Source organism: Cucurbita pepo, chromosome LG01 (genome assembly GCF_002806865.2).
Source record: "Cucurbita pepo subsp. pepo cultivar mu-cu-16 chromosome LG01, ASM280686v2, whole genome shotgun sequence".
NCBI lineage: Eukaryota > Viridiplantae > Streptophyta > Magnoliopsida > Cucurbitales > Cucurbitaceae > Cucurbita > Cucurbita pepo.
In genome coordinates, this window is record NC_036638.1 from 2,608,860 (window position 1) to 2,632,917 (window position 24,058).

The window sequence follows — 24,058 nt, forward strand, 5'->3', positions numbered from 1 at the left end:
CTCTTCTGTGTCTAATCTCCTCTGTTTTTAGTAATATTTCAGTGTTTCTATTTATAAGAACTAAACCTCTGACTCTGATTGTGTGTTTCTCCTCTGTTTTTAGTAATATTTCAGTGTTTCTATTTATAAGAACTAAACCTCTGACTCTGATTGTGTGTTTCTATGTGCTTTTCTTCTGTTTATAGGAATCCTGATCATGTGTTTTTTCTTATGTGTCTAAACTTCTCTGTTTTTAGTAATATCTCAGTGTTTCTAGTTACATCACGTATTTCTTTATCTTCTGTTTATAGGAATACTGATCATGTATTTTTTCTTCTGTATCTAAACTTCTCCTGTTTTTACTAATATTTCACATGTTTCTATTTATAGGAACTAAACGACTTTCTTTTCTTTTCTTTTTAGTAATATTTCCACGTGTTTCTATTTATAGGAACTAAACGACTTCCTTTTCTTTTCTTTTTAGTAATATTTTCACGTGTTTCTATTTATAGGAACTAAAGGATTCTATATTTTTTTATTTATAGGAGCCTTACTGTGTCTAATGCTCGATTTTGTATTTATAAGAATCTTGATCGGTTTTTCTCTATTGTGTTTAAACCTCTCTATTTTCTATTTATAGGAACTATGATCCCGTGTTTCTTTACCTCTTTATTTTTACTAATATTCATGTGTTTATATTTGTAGGAACTTGATACACTGTTTTTGTCTAAATCTCTCTATTTTTTCTATTTATAAGAATGTTTATACTGTGTTGTGTCTAAATCTCTCTATTTTTACTAATATTTCATGTGTTTCTATTTATAGGAACTGATACTATATTTTTTCTAAACCGTTATAGGAACCTGATACTGTGTTTTTACTTCTTTCTTCTAAACTTCTCTATTTTAAACTTTTCTATTTTTACTAATATTTCACTCTTTTTACTGTACCTAAATCTCTCTATTTTTACTAATATTCCACTCCTTTCTCCAAATCTCTCTATTATATTTTTTACTAATATTTTTCACTTCTTTCTCTAAACCACTCTATTATATTTTTTACTAATATTTCACTCTTTTTACTGTACCTAAATCTCTCTATTTTTACTAATATTCCACTCCTTTCTCCAAATCACTCTATTATATTTTTTACTAATATTTTTCACTTCTTTCTCTAAACCACTCTATTATATTTTTTACTAATATTTCACTCATTTCTATATGTATTTGTACTGATATTTCACTTCTTTTTATTTAAATTTCTCTATTTTTTTTTTACTCATGCTAATAAACCTCTCTATTTTTTACTAATATTTCACTTCTTTCTACTGTACCTAAATCCTAAATCTCTGTATTTTTACTTTTATTTTTACTAATATTTCACTTCTTTTTATGGTACCTAAATCTCTCTAGATCTCTCTGTATTTTTACTAATATTTCACTTCTTTTCTCTCTCTAGATCTCTCTGTATTTTTACTAATATTTCACTTCTTTCTACGGTACCTAAATCCTAAATCTTTGTATTTTTACTTTTATTTTTACTAATATTTCACTTCTTTTTACAATACCTAAATCTCTCTGTATTTTTACTAATATTTCACTTCTTTCTTCTTTCTATTTACATAAATTTCTCTATTTTTACTGATATTTCATTCTTTCTACCAACCTAAATCTCTCTATTTTTACTAATATTTCAGGGTGATAAACATTTCTATTTTTACTAATATTTCACTTCTTTCTACTCTGTCTAAACCTCTCAATTTTTACTAATATTTCATTTCTTTCTACTCTACCTAAATAATTTCACTTTTTTCTACCATACCTAAATCTCTCTATTTTTACTAATATTTCTGTGTCTAAACCTCTCCATTTTTTACTAATATTTCACTTCTTTCTACTTTACCTAAATAATTTCAAGTCTCTCTATTTTTACTAATATTTCAGTGTCCAAATATTTTACTTCTTTCTATTATGTCTAAATCTCTCTAAACCTCTATCTATTTTTATTAATATTTCATTCATTTCTACCTTCTAAATCTCTCTATTGTATTTTTTTTTATTAATATTTCACTTTTTTTNAAACCTCTATCTATTTTTATTAATATTTCATTCATTTCTACCTTCTAAATCTCTCTATTGTATTTTTCATAACTTTGCCTACACAACTTCATTTCACTTAGTTTCCTCACAATAGTGGTAGACTCTTAATCCATCTCTACTAAAATATTTTTCTTATAATTTTTAGTCAATCACAACAAGAATAAATAATCGAGTTCAAACATCGTCAAAAACTAAAACTTACAAAAAAANACTTCTTTCTATGTTTCACGGAGCATAAACCTCTCTATTTTTATTGATATTTCACTTTTTTCTACCGAACCTAAACCGAACATGCAAGTTATATTCGTATTGAGATTTCTGACGTGAAAGTCATTTAAGATGTAGTTTAAAGGTCTTAGAATTTAAGTTCAAATTAGATTAATACCATTATCAAAACCACTCCAAAACTTGTCTCGTGTCGTTCAAATGAATATATACATTATTCAAACTTCCAACTAACAGTTCTGTCAACAGAGTGGAGTGGAGTGGAGGTTCTCTTTTTACACTTCCTTCTCTACACTAAACTCTATCAACAAAAAACCCTGCTACTGTGTATCATCATCATCATCATACAACACTTCTCTAACCTATTTCCGAGCCTGTCGTCGCAACCTATCGCTCCATAGAGCAGTCTGAAACTTCTACGTCTTTGCATATAGTGCAAGACCTCTGTGTGATTCATACGTACAATTTTACCAGTGCTCGAGGATACGACGACGACGCTGAGCCACCCTTTCGTCCCCACAGAGGTACAACCTCCTAATATTGCTAATAATATCACAAGGGAGGGATTCTCTGGCTAGTATTTGAACTAGATGTGGTAGGCTATAGGTTAGACGATAATAAACTCACAGCTAAAACCCCAGTTTTTCACAGTCTAGAGCGACGGATAAGCTTTGTACCGGGGAAGGGAGAGTGCCTGCGAGCTGAAGCAAGTGGTTGCCCGTTCAGAGAGCCGTGGAACTTGATGTCCCAACCTTCAACATTTTTGGGCACACAAACGTCGAAGAGGAACTGGCCGAGTACGCTGTGTGCACTGATTCCTTGGGGGCTTGAAAGTGGAGATATTCTTTCTTTCTGATCAGGCATGGGAGGATGATGCTCCCGACCGTCCTGGGAATCTGCTGAGCTTGGCAAGAAGAAATGATCACTTGGCCCGACTGCGACTCTTCGAAAACTCTGGTTTGAATTAACTGCTGCATTCTGAAGGTCACATATCAATTCAGGCATTCCATCGCCTTCCATTCCTCTTCTTTCTCCTTTAAATTGTGGGATTTTGTGGGAGTAAACTGATGATGCCTTCTCAAGAAATATGGTCACAGCAGCTCTATATTGAGCTGGGTAATTTTTGTAATGACCTGACATGAAATAGATATCACATCAGACAAGCTGCTAGAATCTCTCATTCAAATCTTGTTTATGCACGTTGAACTCGAGATTTACAAAGGAAATTAAACATCAAACTACAAATTTCTATGGGCTAATAAGGAAAAAGCACGACCAATCATATAAAACAGGCAAGTTCTTCGGTTATTGTAACAGCCAAAACCCACCGATGGTAGATATTATCCTCTTTGAGCTTTTCCTTCAAGGGCTTCCCCTCAAGATTTTAAAACGCGTCTGCTAGAGAGAGGTTTCCACACCACCCTTATAAGGAATGCTTCGTTCTCCTCTCCAACTGATGTGGGATCTCACAATCCATCCCTCTTGGGGCCCAGCGTTCTTGCTGGCACACCGCCTGGTGAATGGCTTTGATATCATTTGTAACAGCTCAAACCTGACCTCTTTGGGCTTTTCCTTCAAAGGCTTCCCCTCAAGGTTTTAAAACGCGTTTGCTAGGAAGAGGTTTCCACACCCTTACAAGGAATGTTTTGTTCTCCTCTCCAACCGATGTGAGATCTCACAGTTATCAATAACCTTCATAGACATGGTAGTCAAGAGAACTTAAACTATGCCTTTGTTCTACATGAAAGTTCTACAAAGTAAACATAAGTTTGAGACAAACCTAAGTGTGGGGAGTCTTTGAATTTTACCAACTGAACATCAGCCCCTAATTCTTGAATACTCTTGGTGAAATCACAGATAACTTTATACGGAGCACGATCGTCCTTTTCAGAGCACATAATGAGAAATGGAGCACCAATATTCTAAGAAAAGCAAGAGAACTTATTAACTTCGGAATATGAAACAAAGTTCAGGAAGCTAAAAAATAAATTAGGAAGCTTACAACAGATGAACACAGTGTTCGCCAATACTCATCGCGCTGTGAATCAAATCTAGTAAGATATAGAGCATCAAGACCAGAAGAGACGCCTTTAGCAAGCCAGGAGATGAGTTGTGACGATCCGGGCACTTTTAGAACAGCAGGATGTATGGCAAATCGAGCGCCCAAGTCACTTATAAGCTCTATGGGACTGGAATCATAGATGTGCCCAGAAACACAAGCTCTGATCATTCGACATTCCGCCTTCACAGTAAAAAGAAAGGCGACGAAAATATCATTCGAAACCGAATTAATAACACAATGCAGCATTGTTTAAAGAGAGACTTGAAGAATATAAACTAATGAAAAGCTAACCATGTAAAGTGGACTGCCACATCTTCCCTCAATGATCTGCAATTTATGCAGCAATTCATTCATTAACACGGTAGTAGTTGCATCAAAGTTACATATTCAACGGAAAATTTAAGCATTAGATGGAGAATTCTCTGTAAGTGAACTAAGTCACCTGCAAAACTCTGCACATACAAGCCTTTGATGCACCACTTAGACCTACAAAAACTACAGGACGCAGCTTCATTCTTAGCTCCTGTAGAGAAATAATTTAAACCATATCGTTACAAAATCGTAGCCATTGAGGAATTCATCGAATCAAAAGCCATACAAAATAAGAGAGAAATGCTACTGACCTCAACGAGCTCATTAAGAACAAGAAATGCCAGTGATGTAGCTCTTTCAGGATCAAATCTGAACGTATTACGGTCAGCAGGAACAGAACAATTTGTTAAACATAAACCATTTAAGAACAAATCCAAATGAAATGGGAATTTCAGGTCAGGTCCAATTCTTTCCCAAACGAACACCAAATTTCAACACAGAAAACGAAAACCCCTCAAATTCTGTTCATAACTAGATGGGAAAACGTTTTCGCAATTCAAGAACCGAAGAACCCAGATGAAGAAGACAGACTAAAACATCCATGACCCTAATACCCAAATCCTCATACGATGAAGAGTATTAACGAAGAACAAGAAAGAAGAACTCACATATTGAGAAAATCAGCATAACAAACAAGGGAATTCCATCCAAGCGAGGCGTAAAGCTGGACGAACTTATCCAAGTGGCGATGCTGAATCGAAACCCAAGCGAAGAGAACGACAACCCCTCTACAAATCCTGGGCTCGTTCCTCGTACCCCAGTAAACGCTTCCACCGCCGACACCGCCGCTCAACATCGCGGCTTAGAATTTGGAACCGGTACACAGTACGCACAGAGACGGCGATTTCAATTGAATGGGACGGTTGAGGTGAAGGCGGAGGATTGAATTTTTAGGACAATCGAAATCCGATCGTGAGATATGGGTAGCACGTGGATGAGGAAGAGCCGTAATGGCGGATTCGCGGTGGGCGTTGTTTGTTAATATTAAATCGATGAACTGTATATGTGGTGGTTGGACCGGGCAAAATCGGTTTCTTCTCTCTCTTCTTCTGGTAGTGGGGCCCACTTGTTAATGCCACGACTAATTTGTGGGTCCATTGGAGTATATGAAAAACGGCACCGTTTTTGGAAGTGTTTTGCGCGAAGCAGAGACGAAGCACCGGGAAGCCTCCCGCTTTCTTCTTCCTCTCAGTTCAGAGTTCCATACCACATTTCTTCCCATGAGAAGTAACGCCGCTGCCATGAGAACACGGAGGAGGATCTTTGCAAGGAGATTCATGAGCTTCAAGGTCAACACCGGGAGGTCCTTCTTCTTCTTCTTCGTCTTCGTCTTCGTCTTCTTGTTCTTCTCTCTGTTGGATTCTTTCTTCGTTATGTTTTTTCTTTTTTTCGCTTGTTCAGTGATGCATTGATGGTGTTTCACATTACAGAACTACTTTGTGATCCTCGCGGACTTCGGAGAAACTTCGCAACTAATGGACTAGTTTGTTTTATGATCGTTCTATCTTTCTCTAGTCGTGATGCTTTTTAGTGTTGTTTTCGTGGACATGGACTAGTTTGTTAGATGAAACGATGTTTCTGCCTCATGAAGCTTGGTTTTAATTTTGATTGCATCATTTTAGAAATTTATGCTGAAAACCTTATGAATTCTTTTCGTTGATGATTGTATCGATAACTCGAGTGTTATGCTTCAGGCGTAAATGAACGATGCTGAAAACCAGACTCCTACTAAGCGGCGGTTATCATCTGCCGTTGTAAGGTGTGGCTTGGAAATTGATTTCTTTCTGGGGTGTTCTTAACATTTTTTAAGCCTGATCTCGGGGTTTTGTTGCTAAAATTAGAAATTAACCACTTCGGAGTATAAACGATTGGCTGCAAGGAAACGATTGGTTGGTAAACTTAGAAATGAAGCAAGATAACTTTCGAGCATTGATGGAGGAGATAAATGAAGAAGCCAAAGGAAAGGATGCAAGGAAGTCTCAGGAAGAAACATCTGGGAGTGATGCAGTCTGCCAGAACGATGGGAAACAAAATCTTTTGCGGCAGAGCGGATCGTTTAGATTGGATGGAAATAAAAGAGCATCTAGGATGGTAATTTTCATGTACTTCTATATTTTATCATATCCATGATGGTTTGGTCTCAAAGTTCTGTTTTATAATTTCTTTTGTGGTGGATGGTTGCTTGTTGATGGTGTCATTGGGAATATAAACTGGATATTTAGTTGCATGTTGTCAACATAAATGTTTGTCCATCCACTTGTTGCATTACAAAAATGCATTTCAGGCTTTTATGGAATTGGAAGCCTCCAAAAGAGAGGAGTTGTATGAGTATCAGGAACAGATAGGAGAACAGTATGTTGCAAATGTTGAGCAGGTGGAGTTCGGGAGGTGGCAAAATGCAAGGAGGGCAAGAAAAGGACATAGTGATGTATGGAAATTGCAGGAAACCATGGACAGAATTGGAACATCCCAGGTGGTAGCAACGAAAAAGACGAGGATGATGTGGAAGATATTAAAGTTGGGGAGGATGAAATAATAGACGATGTACCTGTGTAGCAACGAGGATTAGGATGATGTGGAAAATATTAAGTTGGGAAGGACAACATGATAGATGATGTACTCGGGGTAGCAACAATGAGAAGGATAATGTGGAAAACATTGGGGAGGACGACATAATAGACGATGTACTCGGTGTTGCAACAACGAAGATGAGGATGATGTGGAAGATACTAAGTTGGGGGGGACAACATGATAGATGACGTAATCGGGGTAGCAACAATGAGGACAAGGATAATGTGGAAGATATTAACATTGGGGTGGACGGCATAATATACGATGTACTCGGCGTTGCAACAACGAGGATGAGGATGATGTGGAAGATATTAAGTTGAGGAAGGCAACATGATAGATGATGTACTTGGGGTAGCAATAACGAGGACAAGGATAATGTGGAAGATATTAACGTCGGGGAGGATGACATAATAGACGATGTGCTCTGCATTGCAATAACGAGGATGAGGATGGTGTGGAAGATATTAATGTTGGGGCGGATGACATGATAGACGATGTACTCGGTGTAGCAACGAGTATAATGATAACATGGAAGATATTAATGTTGGAGAGGACAACATGATAGACAATGTACACGTGAACCAACAACGAGGACAAGGTTAATGTGGAAGATATTAACGCTGGGGAGGATGACATGATAGACTACATGCTCGACGCTGTCGAAGACAATGGGCGCAGAGGCGAGGAACCCGAAAAATCTGAAGCCAATGTTGCAAGTCCAAACCCGAAGCTGTGCAGTAGAAGAAGTAAGTACATATTTAGCCCTATGCTTTTGTGTTTGAATCTGTCCTGATTTGTGATACTAGTTTTATTCTTCTTGCTTTTTAAAAATATTGTTTTGTGTTCTAAAGTCGTACCAATGGGTTCCACACACTCTTGTTACTTTTTCACAGCTTTCATAGAATTGGTAGGATGCTTAGTCACTAAGTTTGTCTCGACCATGACTTAGTAAAATCCCCCCTGGTTTCAGTTCATGACATCAGAACAGAACATACTTATGTGGCCATCTCTTTCTCTATTGAATATTATTCGTCTTTTTCTTTTTCTTTTTCTTTTTGCTTGNCGTGGACATGGACTAGTTTGTTAGATGAAACGATGTTTCTGCCTCATGAAGCTTGGTTTTAATTTTGATTGCATCATTTTAGAAATTTATGCTGAAAACCTTATGAATTCTTTTCGTTGATGATTGTATCGATAACTCGAGTGTTATGCTTCAGGCGTAAATGAACGATGCTGAAAACCAGACTCCTACTAAGCGGCGGTTATCATCTGCCGTTGTAAGGTGTGGCTTGGAAATTGATTTCTTTCTGGGGTGTTCTTAACATTTTTTAAGCCTGATCTCGGGGTTTTGTTGCTAAAATTAGAAATTAACCACTTCGGAGTATAAACGATTGGCTGCAAGGAAACGATTGGTTGGTAAACTTAGAAATGAAGCAAGATAACTTTCGAGCATTGATGGAGGAGATAAATGAAGAAGCCAAAGGAAAGGATGCAAGGAAGTCTCAGGAAGAAACATCTGGGAGTGATGCAGTCTGCCAGAACGATGGGAAACAAAATCTTTTGCGGCAGAGCGGATCGTTTAGATTGGATGGAAATAAAAGAGCATCTAGGATGGTAATTTTCATGTACTTCTATATTTTATCATATCCATGATGGTTTGGTCTCAAAGTTCTGTTTTATAATTTCTTTTGTGGTGGATGGTTGCTTGTTGATGGTGTCATTGGGAATATAAACTGGATATTTAGTTGCATGTTGTCAACATAAATGTTTGTCCATCCACTTGTTGCATTACAAAAATGCATTTCAGGCTTTTATGGAATTGGAAGCCTCCAAAAGAGAGGAGTTGTATGAGTATCAGGAACAGATAGGAGAACAGTATGTTGCAAATGTTGAGCAGGTGGAGTTCGGGAGGTGGCAAAATGCAAGGAGGGCAAGAAAAGGACATAGTGATGTATGGAAATTGCAGGAAACCATGGACAGAATTGGAACATCCCAGGTGGTAGCAACGAAAAAGACGAGGATGATGTGGAAGATATTAAAGTTGGGGAGGATGAAATAATAGACGATGTACCTGTGTAGCAACGAGGATTAGGATGATGTGGAAAATATTAAGTTGGGAAGGACAACATGATAGATGATGTACTCGGGGTAGCAACAATGAGAAGGATAATGTGGAAAACATTGGGGAGGACGACATAATAGACGATGTACTCGGTGTTGCAACAACGAAGATGAGGATGATGTGGAAGATACTAAGTTGGGGGGGACAACATGATAGATGACGTAATCGGGGTAGCAACAATGAGGACAAGGATAATGTGGAAGATATTAACATTGGGGTGGACGGCATAATATACGATGTACTCGGCGTTGCAACAACGAAGATGAGGATGATGTGGAAGATACTAAGTTGGGGAGGACAATGTAATAGATGATGTACACGGGGTAGCAACAATGAGGACAAGGATAATGTGGAAGATATTAACGTTGGGGTGGACGACATAATATACGATGTACTCGGCGTTGCAACAACGAGGATGAGGATGATGTGGAAGATATTAAGTTGAGGAAGGCAACATGATAGATGATGTACTTGGGGTAGCAATAACGAGGACAAGGATAATGTGGAAGATATTAACGTCGGGGAGGATGACATAATAGACGATGTGCTCTGCATTGCAATAACGAGGATGAGGATGGTGTGGAAGATATTAATGTTGGGGCGGATGACATGATAGACGATGTACTCGGTGTAGCAACGAGTATAATGATAACATGGAAGATATTAATGTTGGAGAGGACAACATGATAGACAATGTACACGTGAACCAACAACGAGGACAAGGTTAATGTGGAAGATATTAACGCTGGGGAGGATGACATGATAGACTACATGCTCGACGCTGTCGAAGACAATGGGCGCAGAGGCGAGGAACCCGAAAAATCTGAAGCCAATGTTGCAAGTCCAAACCCGAAGCTGTGCAGTAGAAGAAGTAAGTACATATTTAGCCCTATGCTTTTGTGTTTGAATCTGTCCTGATTTGTGATACTAGTTTTATTCTTCTTGCTTTTTAAAAATATTGTTTTGTGTTCTAAAGTCGTACCAATGGGTTCCACACACTCTTGTTACTTTTTCACAGCTTTCATAGAATTGGTAGGATGCTTAGTCACTAAGTTTGTCTCGACCATGACTTAGTAAAATCCCCCCTGGTTTCAGTTCATGACATCAGAACAGAACATACTTATGTGGCCATCTCTTTCTCTATTGAATATTATTCGTCTTTTTCTTTTTCTTTTTCTTTTTGCTTGGATTTATTGAAGATTAGTTGTAATTGACCTTTATAAACTTTTGATTAACCATCACTCAAGATTGAATCAAGATATTGAATGACACATTCTTGGATTAATTTATTCCATTTACTTTAGCTTCTTTTTTCCCTTTTTGATATCCATGAAAGATTGGTCCGGTTAGCGTCCACCTTGACTAATCTACCTAACCCTACTATATTTGCTTGACAAGGAAACATGAAATGCGCTTGGACCTGTTAGTGTCCACCTCGACTAATCTACCTAACCTTACTATATTTGCTTGACAAGGAAACACCCTGGAATGCGCTTGGACCTGTTAGCGCCCACCTTGACTAATCTACCTAATCCTACTATATTTGCTTGACAAGAAAACGTCTTAGGATGCGCTTGGACCTATTAGCATCCACCTCAACTAATCTGTCTAACCCTACTATATTTGCTTAACAAAGAAACACTCGGGATGCGCTTGGACTTGTTAGCGCCGACCTCAACTAATCTGCCTGACCCTACTATATTTGCTTGACAAGAAAACATCCCGGGATGCGCTTGGTCTTGTTAGTGCCCACCTCGACTAATCTGCCTAACCCTACTATATTTGCTTAACAAGGAAACATCCCGGGATGCGCTTGGACTTGTTAGCGCCCACCTCGACTAATTTGTCAAACCCTACTATATTTGCTTGAGAAGGAAACATCTCGGGATGCTAAATTCTAGGTGACCATCATGAATTGAACTCATCTCTTTAACTAAAGGTCCGGTAGTTAATGCTCTATGAATTATTGTTTTCTTAGGAAGAGCATGTTCAGCTAAATATGGTAGTACTACAGCACCTTACTTTATAAGCTTCAGTTTATTGATCATATGGGATAGTTGCAATGCTCTTGATTATCTTTAGATAAAGTGCTTTTTAACTAATTAAAACCAAATTTGCATCAAATTTGAGCTCAATAATAGAAAGAAATTGTTAAGTATTTTTGTTTGAGGTAATTATGAACAAGAAAAAAAAAAAGGGGAAATAGAAGATAGAGTCAGAAACTTTTACTTTTGACACAATGTGGCTTTAGTTGAGCATTAAGCAAAGTATCCAAAGCCACGCACATTCTCACTGCAAGCTCTCTCTCTCTCTGTCTCTTTCCCTGTCTAGAAAACCCGAAGGATTCACTGAAACAGGAAGACCAGAGCTTAATCAACCATGGAGGAGATGACGTCACGGCCTAATGTGAACTCCCGCAATAACCCCCTGCAACGTCCTCTTCCACCGCCACCGTCGAGAGTAAGAGCGGTTGCAAGCAACAACAATCACCGTCCTCTTCCACCGCCACCGTCAAGAGCTCCCTTTAATGTCCAACACGACACTCACCGTTCTCCTCTTCCTTCAATGCCACCGTCCAGGCCGAATTCCGAGTCTCAGAATGCTCGCTTTCCGTCTCCGCCCTCGTCGCCACCGTTATCTCGTCGGCAGCATTTTGGTTACGACACGACGTCGTCTTCCTCATCGGCTTCCTTCCGAGGCTGTTGCTGCTGCCTCTGCCTCCTCTTCTCCTTCATCGCTCTCCTCGCTCTCGCGATCGTCCTCGTCGTCGTTCTCGCTGTCAAGCCTAAGAAGCCTCAATTCGATCTCCAGCGAGTCGGTGTTCAATATATGGGGATAACCACTCCGAATCTCTTCTCCTTATCCTCCGCCGATTCACAGACCGTGACAACGCCGACGCCGACAACAACAACGACCTCCGCAGCGCTATCGCTCAACATTCGATTGCTGTTCACGGCAGTGAATCCAAACAAGGTCGGAATCAAATACGGGAATTCAAGGTTCACAGTGATGTACCGCGGGATTCCGCTAGGAAAAGCAATAGTGCCTGGATTTTACCAAGAGGCGCACAGCCAGAGAGAAGTGGAGGCAATGATCGCCGTCGATCGAGTGAATCTCCTTCAGGCAGACGCCGCCGATTTGATCAGAGACGCGTCGTTGAACGATCGAGTGGAACTGAGGGTTTTGGGCGAAGTTGGCGCCAGGATCCGCGTATTGGAGTTCGATTCCCCCGGCGTTCAGGTCAGTTCCTTTTTCTTCCCATTTCTCGTCTTCTTTTGCACGCATTTTCCTCCCGCTTCGCTTTTTTATTTATTTATTTATTTTTTTTTTATTTTAACTTTTTTAAGTTTTAAAATTATAATTTTAACATTTAGTCTATCAAATTTGTGCTTCCTATTTATTTAATTTATTTAAAAAAAAAAGTATAGTTTATATTTTATGATCCATAAATTAGTGGATTAAAGTTTTATAATTAAATTAAAATGGTATAATATTTTAATAGAAAAAATAAATGTGAGTTAGGAAGCCGCGCTAATAATAGTAGGGGCAGTGTGTTTTAAGGATTTATTATTATTTATTAAAAAAAAAAAAGCTTCAATTTATTAATTTAATACTTTGAATTATCCATATAGAAATCATATATGTCGATAGCTCAACTAACATGTATTTTTAATTAAGAAAAATAAAGTTTTCCCTAAAAAAATAAAATTCAAAATTAATTTAATTCAAACCCAAGTAATTAAGTAACTTAAAAAATGATGATGTAAAAGTATTTTTTGAGGCAATTAGCTAATACAAAATAATTCTCAATCCCAAAAAAAATAGACAAGAATAATTGTGATTTTTTCTTTTAAATTCAATAATTTTTATTCTTGTTTTTTTAAATATATATATATATGTGTATATATTTATTAATCATATTTACATTTTGTTTTTCTTCCGTAAAAAAAATAATATTATTATTTGAAAAGAATAAAATTAAAATAAAAAAAAGTATTAAAAAGTCAAAGTGATAAAACATTGGGAAACCGCCGTCGAAGAAAACGGTGCCGCTTAGTTGCTTTACGACAAAATGGTGGGGGCCACACCGACCGAATAAAACTGCTTTGTTTTTTTCAACCCTTTCACATTTGGGAGTTTTTATTATTTTTTTTATAAATATTTTATTTAACCTATTTACTTTATCCTTTTACTCATCATGTCTTGTCCCTATTTTATCTACCTAATATAATAATAATAATAATATCACCTTTTTTTACATACCCATTGTGTTTAATTAGTTTTAACCTTTTTTTTTTCTTTTTAATCGAAGATTCAAATTCTCGTACTCCTTTTTAAATATAAGTATATTCCTATTTTACCATTGAATCATGTCGAGGAATAATGAAAATCATGAAAATATATATTTTTTTCTTAAAGAAAATGTCAAACTCAACTACTAATCATTACTCAGTTTATATTGCATGATCAAGTTTTATCGTGTTAAGTTCATTTTGTTCTTGTGATTTTGTACGAGGTTTTGTTTATGGTTGTGTACGACAGGTGTCGGTGGATTGCTCGATAGTGATAAGTCCAAGGAATCAGTCGTTGACTTCGAAGCAATGTGGATTTGATGGGTTCAGCTTATGATTGTTCTTACTTATTTTCTTCACTCTCTATCTCTGGTCTTTTAATGTCAACAGAGATGGAATGAATGATTTTGAGAGGAAGAAGAAAAATGTACACAAAAAAAAAAAAAAAAAAAAAAAAAANGAAGTCCTTCAAAAGCAATGCCTTTTGATTCCCAAATTTTAAAACAAAAAGAATTGGGAGAATCTCAAACCTTTATTCTTTTTATATTTTGGCAACTTTGTTATCGGATTCAAATTATAAATCTTGTCTACGTTGGTTCATCTTCGATAGTTCGTGGTTTGATTGAGTTGATTTCGAGTTAGAACCATTGGATTGTCTTGTTTCGTTGTGTGAGATTCTACATCGGTTGGAGAGGACGAGAGTGAAGCATTCCTTTCAATGTTGTGGAAACCTCTCTCTACTAAACGCGTTTTGAAATCGTGAGGTTGATGCAAAGAGGACAGTATTTGTTAGTGGTGGGCGTAGTCAGACACTAGGTAGTGATCAGTGATGACACTAGGCCACCAATGGAGTGAATCGTGAGATCCCATGTCGGTTGGAGAGGAGAACGAAACATTCCTTATAAAAGTGTGGAAACCTCTCTCAAATAGACGCGTTTCAAAACCGTAAGACTAACAACAATACATAACGGGCTAAAGTAGACAATATTTACGAACGGTGGTATCATAATCAGACATCGAGTAATGTGCTAACGAGGATGCTGGCCTCTAAGGGAGTAGACTATGAGATCCCACATTAGTTGGAGAGGTGAACGAAACATTTTTATAAGGGTATGAAAACCTCTCTATGATAGACGTGTTTTAAGATTATGAAGCTAACGATTAATCTTTATAGAAACTTTTTGGACATAAAAACCAAGACTTTGGGTCTTTTTTACTTTATTGTCAAAGCATTTTAAAGAGAAAAAGAAGGGTAAAAAGGGGATTGTGTTCATTTCTTTGAAAAGTTATGGAGTTGCACATGTAAGAGCTGTTACAATTGTGACTTTTACATAAATGCCCCCAACAATAACAAACTATTTCACTAAAACCTAACCCTGAAACGACACAAAGAGGAACACAACTAATAGACTCAAATCCAAAAGTTAAAAAGAGGCATAAAACAGCTTTGGATACTTTCCTTTATTCACAAGCCAATTTGGTATCAAAGCTACTCAAGCATATTGCAAAGGCTTGAAACGCCGAGAGCGGATATCGGTAGTCCATCGTGAACATGTCTTTACCGACCTTCCCGAACTGTAGGATGATCTTGTCGTGCTCGGGAGGACCTGGTTGAGATGGTGTTGGAGCGCCAGCAGCTGGCTGAGTTGCGGCGATCAACTGAAAGTTCTTCACCGATGCAACGGTTACTCGCCCGCGAAAGTTGAGACACCAACATTGCAGTTGTTCGTGCCATCTTGGTGGCTTGTTTTTAAGAACTAAAGGTCTCATCTTTCCCTCTCCGTCACCGTCTAATGCTGCTCGGCCGATTTCGGAAAATCTTGCACTACTGAACTCCATGGAATGATCTAGTGTCTTGGAGAACGATGCACTCCGAAACGATTCGTCGAGGGAGTTCGGAGGGAGGAGCTCGGGTTGGCCTGGAACTGTACCGCCTGCATCGAGAGCTGCTACTGGTATCGAATGCATTATACAATGCATTCTTCGGGGTCCTCGTGTGCCTAAGACGTTTAGTTCGTAACTTATATGGGCTATGTTGTAACTGCCAGTTGGGACTTTTGGCGAGACCTTTTTCGAGTAAAATCTACGGCTAGTTTTCCCGGGATGAGGGAGCGGAGCAGCGGCATATGGTGGTTGAGTATCATAGACAATGAATTTCGTGCCAAGAAAATTCGACCTGGAAATAAACATGAATGCTGAATCAGGAAAGAAATATTGACTTTTCACGATCAACCTAAATCTCGACTTCGAAGAAAAGTATTTAAACTCTTACAAATGCAGTTTACGAACTAAAATACGATCCATTGGGATAACGTTCTAACAGAGTTATCGATCGAAATCATTATTTGTCCGTGTATGTGTAATCTCACCTCAGCTTTCCGATGTACGTGCTACTAGATCTCGAAATGTTATCTGCATCCATTGAGATAACGTACTCTGTACTGGTAGTTCTTCGTGTACGCTTAGCAGCAAGAAGAAACTTCCCATTTTCGACGAGCAGAGCTGTACGATCGAAGTACCGCAAATTATAAACAGAACGAGCTAAACAATAACAGGAACGACGAAGAACAAGACGCAAAATGCAATTCAAAAGCCTAATAATGATCATAAAACATGGTCATTCGTGTTTCAGCAGTTTCGTGGGACCTTGGAATGCGTAAAACAAGTATAACATCGACGAACGAGTGAACAGAAGCATGCTAGAAAATGATACAAAAGGCAAACCCATTTACTGAGGATTAATAACAAACACGACAGAAAAGCCTTGTCGAGCGAGCGTTTAGTTTAATCAGAAAAACGTTGCTGTCGTAATGCCAAAAATAAGCATATCGAGGTAAGAACGGCACAAACATATTTCTTACCAGGGCTAAGACACAAGTAGAGGTGGTATGTTAAACTGGATTTATCCCTCTTAATGAAGCACTGTACCGACGTATCGCGTGGCCCGGGCTAGAAAAAAAAACGTTCAATAAGTACGGAATTTAAAATATTTGGCGTATGAAGTTCTCTTTAGGTATATTAAAAGAACCGTACCTGCTTAAGTGACACAGGGAAGGTAAGCTTGCCACAAATTTCGGGGCCTTTAACGATCTCCATGCACATAACTCTCCAAGAACGACATACCGCAGCACAGGCAACGACATTCCGTCGTGAAGGCCATGTGCTTTCACTCTCTTCGAGTCTTCGAATGACATCATACAACAGTTCAGGTGGAAGGTTAGCCCAGCAGCCATTCTGAACAACAGGAGGCTGGTCGTGTAGATCGTTTAACGACGATGCATTGGACTTTCCTCTATGATGACCACTCAGCTTGACCTCGAAACCCCGTCTAGATAAGCTCCCAATGCTATCCCTCACATCACGAACTATACTTCGGAATGACATTTTACTCAAAACGAACGATGATAAATCTCGATGCCTCTTTAACAATTTCGTGGTAGTTTATATACCGGTTGTCATGTGGCTACGGCTGTGGATGGACACAAAGCAACTCGTAAAGTGGCTAAGAATCTTGTAAACGAAGGCAAAAAGATGGGGAAAAAGAGCAAGAAAAGAGCCAAAAGTGAAAGAAAAGAGATGAGTAATCAAAAAGAAAGGTGCTTTAGAGTGCAACATAAAGTCTAAAGAGGCTAGATTAACAAGCATGATTCAATAAGGCTCTTTAGCTCTAACCTAATTGCTCTATACAATGGAAAGCAAAACTACAACACCAATTCCGAACGGAAAATCTAGCCAAATAACACGTTTTCTATCAGAGCCAGACACTGAGCAATGTGTCATCGAGGAGGTTGAGCCCTGAAGAGGGGGTGGACATGAGACGATGTGCCAACAAGGACGCTGAGGCTTGAAAGGAGTGGATTTGGTGGGGGTCCTACATTGGTTGGAGAAAGGAACGAACCTTTCTATTAGAGCCAGACACCAGGTGATGTGCTAGTGAGGAGGCTGAGCCCTGAAGAGGAGTGGACATGAAGCAATGTGTCAACAAGGACGCTGAGCCCTGAAGGGAGTGGATTTGGTGGGGGTCCAACATCGATGGGAGAAAGGAACGAGTGTCATATGTGTCAGCGAGGAGACTAAGCTCTGAAGAGGGGTGGACATGAGACGATGTGCTAGCAAGGACGCTAGGCCCTGAAGAGGGGTGGATTTGGTGGGGGTCCCACATCGATTGAAGAAAGGAACGAGTGTAAGTGTCCTCACTGGGCACTGAAAAGGGGTGGAAACACCCTTTATAAGGGTGAGGAAATCTCTCCCTAGCAAACACGTTCTATACCCTGAAGGGAAAGCCTAAAGAGGACAATATCTGCTAACGGTGAGCTCGGGCTCTTAAAGAAACTACACAGATCTAACACATGAAAGAAGCTGAATCCATAAGCTTTTCCCCTCACAACCAAGCAGAAAGTGCAGCAAATTACCAACAGAATCACAAAACTTAGTCAAAATTCAACATCTGAAAGCACTTACTAAAAACAAATTAGCAAGAATTAAGAACAACCCATCTTCAAACATCAAGAACAAACGATTAACCCAAAACACAAACCTGTAAAAGAAGCTTCAAGCTCAACCAGTCAGCTAAACTCAGATCAAACACTTTGAACTAAGAACAAACAATGAAAGATCTGCGAGGAAAACAAAGAACAAAGAACAGAGAAATTTCAAGAACCATTTAGAACAGAGAAAAGCCTTGAAAGAAACAGGCATAAGGCATCATTAAAAAAGTCGAAACCCCAACATTTTGGGAGGGAAAATGAAAGGGTTTGAGAATCTGGGAAAATGTTTGGAAAGTAAAAGAAGAACAGAGGTGGGTTTTGAAGAACAAACCTGAATCGAAGCAAAACCCAGAAATGGAAACACAAAGAAGGTAAGATGAAATTAAGGCTTTGGATTTGAACATTTACATGAGACCCTTTATGAGTCATCGTCGTCGTCGTCGTCTGGAGCAATAAAAAGTCCTGTTTCTCTCTCATCTTTCTCTCTCTTGAGCGGACCCCAAAGGGTCATTGAATTTAGCTCATAATCAAGGACCAGGGAGAAATGGGTACACTGGATTCCATTTTCCACCCATTTTCAAGTAATATCTAATGGAAAATTCACAAAAAAAAAAAAAAAAAAAAAAAAAAAAAAAAANGTTCTTTTTGTTTTGGGTGATTATTGAAAATTGAATTTGAACTCTCTCTCATTTTTTGCAATTAATATAATTCCCACTAACAATTCATCACCATTTCCCCCTTTGACTTTTTCCTTTATATTGTCTGATGACGAGGAAAATAAATTGTTCATTGGAGGGTTTTGATCCTCTGCGGTCGTTCCTATTGTATGTCCCCTCTCACTTAGGTCAATTGTACTTTCCATTACTTCCTTCCTTCCTTCCTCCCTCTCCCATGTGATTTTATTCCTTTTCCCTTTTCTTTTATTTATATATATTTATATTTATAAATAATTAATTGATTTTTAATAATTTCATTTCTTAAAATTGAATTCACGTTTTTTTTTTTTTTTTTTTTTAAATTATAACACCGTACTTAGAATTAAAATCAAGTGAAACACGAAGCCTATGTTATAACACGTGAATGAAAAACTTACGTCTAGGTCAATATTCAGATCGAGACTCTGCTGGATCTTGAATTTATCTATGACTTTTGTATGGATGTTGTTCGAGACTCGAGTTTATCTAAGGAATACCATTTTGATTGTTTTACCTACATCAAGCTCGAGACATACGATTTTTTGTATAGTAATGCATCGTAGTTACCCTTTTTTTAAAAGTCAAAAGTCAAAACCGTCAAAATAGAATTAAAAAATTACAAAAAGTGACCAAATGCCTTTTGAATTTCTTTTTTTGGTTAAAAAAAGGAGAAAAATCCACAAAATTCAACCATAATTTCCATTGAAAAAAAAAACNCCCAACATTTTGGGAGGGAAAATGAAAGGGTTTGAGAATCTGGGAAAATGTTTGGAAAGTAAAAGAAGAACAGAGGTGGGTTTTGAAGAACAAACCTGAATCGAAGCAAAACCCAGAAATGGAAACACAAAGAAGGTAAGATGAAATTAAGGCTTTGGATTTGAACATTTACATGAGACCCTTTATGAGTCATCGTCGTCGTCGTCGTCTGGAGCAATAAAAAGTCCTGTTTCTCTCTCATCTTTCTCTCTCTTGAGCGGACCCCAAAGGGTCATTGAATTTAGCTCATAATCAAGGACCAGGGAGAAATGGGTACACTGGATTCCATTTTCCACCCATTTTCAAGTAATATCTAATGGAAAATTCACAAAAAAAAAAAAAAAAAAAAANATATTTAAAATTTTAAATATTTGGAAAGTCAGCCAATAATCCGGGTCGGGTTATTCGAGTATCGGGTCGGGTTGATATGATTGATCCGTTAGGTTTGAGTTTGACTTTGACCATAATAAAGGAGCTGCCACGCTAACGCAACGATTGGTCCGTGGAAAATCAGGCAACTTCCGAGAACCTCAAATATTTATTTATTATTATTTATTACTGCTTTTATCATTATTAATATTTAATGATACATCATAAATAAATATTATATAACATTTTCTTACACATTTTATTTGCTTTACGTCTTTATCTCAACCTAATTCAATTTCACAACAATTTTCAAAATCAAATAATATAATTTTAACAATATTATATAAATAATACTTAAAAATATAACTATCAATATCCAATAATATTTTAATTATCATTTTAAATATTAATCATTTAATCATTTGACTCTTAATTTTAAAATATATACATAATAATATATAAAACTTACATATCTAATTAACTTTATATTTTTATATTATTTTTCATTTAATAAAGTTATTTTTTTAATTAAAAAATTTTAATATAATTTTTAAAAGAATATAAATGCTCAAAAAAAACAAATAGTTATCAAACCAGACTTAAACATACTAAACAGAAACACAAAACAATACACACAGAAGAAACACAGAACAATACACACAGAAGAAACACAGAACAATACACACAGAAGAAACACAGAACAATACACACAGAATTTAGAGTTTTACAAACAGACCATGATTATTAAGAAACGAGAAACATTAATTTATAATTATATTTCCTTATTTATTTCTCTTCTCAGTTGCTTTTAAGTAATAATATCTTCCCCTTCAAATTTAGTACCTGAAAATACATTTCATCTCATTTAATAAAGTTATATAAATAAAAATATTTATAATCGAGTGATTAAGAAATTCAAACATGTCCAACCTTAAGAAAAGACATACTATTAGTTTGATTGGCGCTCAGAACCTTAAGAAAAGACATACTATTAGCTTTTAGTTTGTTAGTAATGCCCCAGATCCACTTCTAGCAGATATTGTCCTATTTGGGCTCTCCCTTTCGGGCTTCCTCTTAGGGCTTTAAAACGTGTTTGCTAGGGAAAGATATTGTCTTCTTTGGGCTTTCCCTTTCGAGTTTCCCCTTAGGGCTTTAAAACATGTCTGCTAGGAAAAGGTTTCCACACCCTTATAAATGGTGATTTGTTCCCCTCCCTAAGCAATGTGGAACATCATAAGCCCGATCCCTAAGCAATGTGGAACATCATAAGCCCGACATTTGGAACTGGAAGCCCGACACTTGGAATTGGATGATCTTAATCTCTAACCTTATGACAATAAAACTAATATATGTATTTAACTAGTTGAACTCCGCTATTTACATTAAGGTTAAGGAAATTTAAAAATTAAATTAAATTATAAAAAATAATTTGAATACCTGGACCGCATTTAATCCTGCACTTGCCCTCACAACGCTGCATCAGCCTCGCTGCACCATAGCCAACTTTTTGTTACTTATTTTATTTATTTATTATTTATTTTACAATACTTTTTGTTACTTATTTTTAGGTCATATAATTTATTTAATTATTAAATGAATTATTTGATAATAATCTAAATAAATAAAAATAAGTGTAAAATCTAGGGTTCTTTTTTTAGGTTAATTTAGCCCTAATTTTAACAGATTCGTAAACTAATTTCTGAAATTACATACAAAGGAAAAACGCAGAGATCTTCAGAATCGCTAAGAGAAACAAATTAGGGTTTCAATTGGAAGAAGGAAGAATTTTAGAGAGGAAATCGGAAGATGAAAAATACTCACTGTCTTTCTGGACACAGGCGGTGAAGCAGCCGTCGATGCAGTCTGCGGCGTCGGCTGAAACCGTCATCGCTGCCGCAGAAAGTAGGATGAAGCACAGAATCGCCACCCCCGTCGCCGCCGTAGATTTCTTCATCGCCGCCCCTGTTTCAGATCTGATCTTTCGGTTCGTTTGTTTCTGCGCATACGATACAGGAAATGATGTTTATGAATGAAGCTCTTGGAATCCCCGGCTAAATATCGGCCACGTGGCAAAAAATAAAATAAATTTAATTTAATTTGGGGGAAAAAATTAGTGGGATGGAAGTTATGGAATAAAAGAATTATAAGCATTTGGCATTGCCGTTCATAATTTCTAAAATGAAATGAATTAAATGTTACATATTCCAATCATTTTCATTGTGTTTTTCCTGCTAATGTTTTTGTTCCGCTGCCACTGCTGCTGATGCTGCCGCTGCCGCCTCAACGCTTGGTTCCTTTGCCTCTCCTGGTACCTTAATCGTGGGTTTCTCCGCCTCTACTGGTGCCTCGACGGCGGGCTTCTTTGCCTCTACCGGTGCCTCGACGGCGGGCTTCTTTGCCTCCACCGGTGCCTCGACGGCGGGCTTCTTCGCCTCTACCGGTGCCTCCACGGTCGGTTTCTCGGCCGCTACCGGTGTCTCGACGGCGGGTTTCCCGGCCGTTACCGGTGCCTCGACGGCGGGTTTTCCGTCCGCTACCGGTGCCTCGACGGTGGGTTTCTTATTCTGGACAGCCGCTACTTCGAAGGTGAGTTCCTTAGGCACGACAGCAGCTACTTCGACGGTGGCATTTTTGTCTTCGACCAGCGCAGGTGCGGCAGTGGTGGCGACAAGCGATGCTGCTTGAACCTTCGCGTCTTCTTTGTGGTCTTCTTCTTTAGGCTTCTCCTTTTTGTCCTCGATTGCTTCTTTGGTTGCTTCACCCTAAGAAAAGACATGGACATGAAGATGAAGTTAGAGCACGTATAGCTATTAAAACAAGGATAATGTGTCAAAAATGACCGTATATAACTCCGTTGATAGAGCAGAGGATTGAAAATGGGTGTCGTCATCAGTTCAAATCTAGTATTAAAATTAAAACAAGATGAAATTTTTGTATACCTCAACCTTCTTATGGTTAGCTTCATTATCATCCTGACTCTTTTTTTCTTCACTTTCGACATTGACATCCTTCTCCTTCTTTGATCGTGCATCCTTCTTGGTTGTTGTGGTCTTCTTCGACTCCTTAACAACAAGAACGGGAACGGGAACGCCTTCCTTCTCCATGGTTTTAGGCTTGCTAGTGCAACCACCCATGTTTATAAGGGAGTTAAAAAGATGTTAAAAAAAGAGAAGAGGAAGATGTTGGAGAGAAAGAAGGCCAAATTAGGACTTCTTTCTCTTCTTATTATTATGAGAAACAAGGGTTGGGATGAAGAATGAAGAGAGCATATAAGGCATTTATACTCCCCAAAATGCTTCAAATGGGTACCCAAGATTTTAGGACAACCCTATTTTTGGCCCTCCATAACTCATTCATTTCAACTTAATTTTGGCAAATTTAAACTGGGTTTCATTAATAATTCATTAGGTCCCGTTTGGTTCAAAGTTGTGTTGGATACAAATGAACTTAGGTACTCCTAAGACCCGATTGGTTCCAGACTAATGGCTAAATAAATTCAAAACCACGCATTTTAAAAGTGTGAGGCTAGCAGTAATATGTAACGGGTTAAAACGGACAATATCTACTATTGAAATGTTATCTCAAATTTAGTAATGAAAATACTATAAAATCAACTGTATAAGAAGTGTTCAAGCTCGAGCTTGTCAACCAAATGTTTTAAATTAACTAAAAAGCGGTTGATATGATTGGAATAATACTGATGCGAATACTGATCGACTCTCAATCTAGTCATCTCTTTATGGCAAACACTGCATTGATGCTCGTTTTTAATCATCTGTAGCATCGGTCTTATTTCTCTTGATATCCAGCTCGACATTGTTTTTCAAGTATACGACGGTCTAGATAACTTCTTGTAAAGCTAGTTAATTCAGTGCGGTAACCATTCCGTTTTTAAAAGACGTGCTTGTTTTCTTATCGTTTATCTTCTTGTACCAATTGTAAAAACAAAATAATATTTTGAAATTATTTGATTTAAGTGATTTGTTAGGAGCATATAATGATTTTAAGACTAAAAATGATACCCGACCC

The 24,058-nt window shown here is 37.7% G+C and overlaps 5 protein-coding genes across 13 annotated transcripts; 2 read left to right on the forward strand and 3 right to left on the reverse strand.

The window, feature by feature from the left end:
* Nucleotides 1-2,468: 2,468 nt before the first annotated feature.
* On the reverse strand, nt 2,469-5,717 carry LOC111777802. Its single transcript, XM_023657523.1, has 7 exons — nt 5,346-5,717; nt 4,989-5,046; nt 4,808-4,888; nt 4,657-4,692; nt 4,306-4,545; nt 4,084-4,225; nt 2,469-3,436 (listed from the first exon to the last, which is right to left on the reverse strand). The coding sequence occupies exons 1-7, from the start codon at nt 5,531-5,533 to the stop codon at nt 2,949-2,951; spliced, it is 1,233 nt and encodes a 410-aa protein (XP_023513291.1). The 5' UTR covers nt 5,534-5,717; the 3' UTR covers nt 2,469-2,948.
* A 172-nt stretch (nt 5,718-5,889) lies between these two features.
* On the forward strand, nt 5,890-8,053 carry LOC111781085. Of its 6 annotated transcripts, none has more exons than XM_023661511.1 (4): nt 5,890-6,040; nt 6,139-6,496; nt 6,579-6,828; nt 7,022-8,053. In XM_023661511.1, the coding sequence occupies exons 3-4, from the start codon at nt 6,643-6,645 to the stop codon at nt 7,271-7,273; spliced, it is 438 nt and encodes a 145-aa protein (XP_023517279.1). In that variant the 5' UTR covers nt 5,890-6,040; nt 6,139-6,496; nt 6,579-6,642; the 3' UTR covers nt 7,274-8,053. The 6 variants fall into 6 exon arrangements, with proteins under 6 accessions (XP_023517279.1, XP_023517288.1, XP_023517313.1 ...); XM_023661520.1 differs by having other exon boundaries at nt 6,168-6,496; XM_023661545.1 differs by having other exon boundaries at nt 6,432-6,496.
* Nucleotides 8,039-14,181, forward strand: LOC111781071. 3 transcript variants are annotated; one of them, XM_023661482.1, is made up of 5 exons: nt 8,397-8,590; nt 8,673-8,922; nt 9,116-10,301; nt 11,762-12,670; nt 13,973-14,181. In XM_023661482.1, the coding sequence occupies exons 4-5, from the start codon at nt 11,810-11,812 to the stop codon at nt 14,057-14,059; spliced, it is 948 nt and encodes a 315-aa protein (XP_023517250.1). In that variant the 5' UTR covers nt 8,397-8,590; nt 8,673-8,922; nt 9,116-10,301; nt 11,762-11,809; the 3' UTR covers nt 14,060-14,181. The 3 variants fall into 3 exon arrangements, with proteins under 3 accessions (XP_023517266.1, XP_023517250.1, XP_023517259.1); XM_023661491.1 differs by having other exon boundaries at nt 8,673-10,301; XM_023661498.1 differs by lacking the exons at nt 8,397-8,590; nt 8,673-8,922; nt 9,116-10,301 and adding an exon at nt 8,039-8,054.
* Nucleotides 14,182-14,970: 789 nt separating this feature from the next.
* On the reverse strand, nt 14,971-19,965 carry LOC111776672 (tubby-like F-box protein 8). 2 transcript variants are annotated; one of them, XM_023656004.1, is made up of 6 exons: nt 19,717-19,965; nt 18,260-18,338; nt 16,756-17,191; nt 16,584-16,671; nt 16,092-16,224; nt 14,971-15,898 (listed from the first exon to the last, which is right to left on the reverse strand). In XM_023656004.1, the coding sequence occupies exons 3-6, from the start codon at nt 17,104-17,106 to the stop codon at nt 15,184-15,186; spliced, it is 1,287 nt and encodes a 428-aa protein (XP_023511772.1). In that variant the 5' UTR covers nt 17,107-17,191; nt 18,260-18,338; nt 19,717-19,965; the 3' UTR covers nt 14,971-15,183. The 2 variants fall into 2 exon arrangements, with proteins under 2 accessions (XP_023511772.1, XP_023511771.1); XM_023656003.1 differs by lacking the exon at nt 19,717-19,965 and adding an exon at nt 18,541-18,789.
* Nucleotides 19,966-20,691: 726 nt separating this feature from the next.
* Nucleotides 20,692-23,280, reverse strand: LOC111806026 (plasma membrane-associated cation-binding protein 2). The gene is made up of 4 exons (XM_023691356.1): nt 22,969-23,280; nt 21,851-22,791; nt 21,467-21,517; nt 20,692-20,872 (listed from the first exon to the last, which is right to left on the reverse strand). Exons 1-2 carry the CDS (start codon nt 23,161-23,163, stop codon nt 22,261-22,263), a joined length of 726 nt encoding a protein of 241 aa, XP_023547124.1. The 5' UTR covers nt 23,164-23,280; the 3' UTR covers nt 20,692-20,872; nt 21,467-21,517; nt 21,851-22,260.
* Nucleotides 23,281-24,058: the final 778 nt, after the last annotated feature.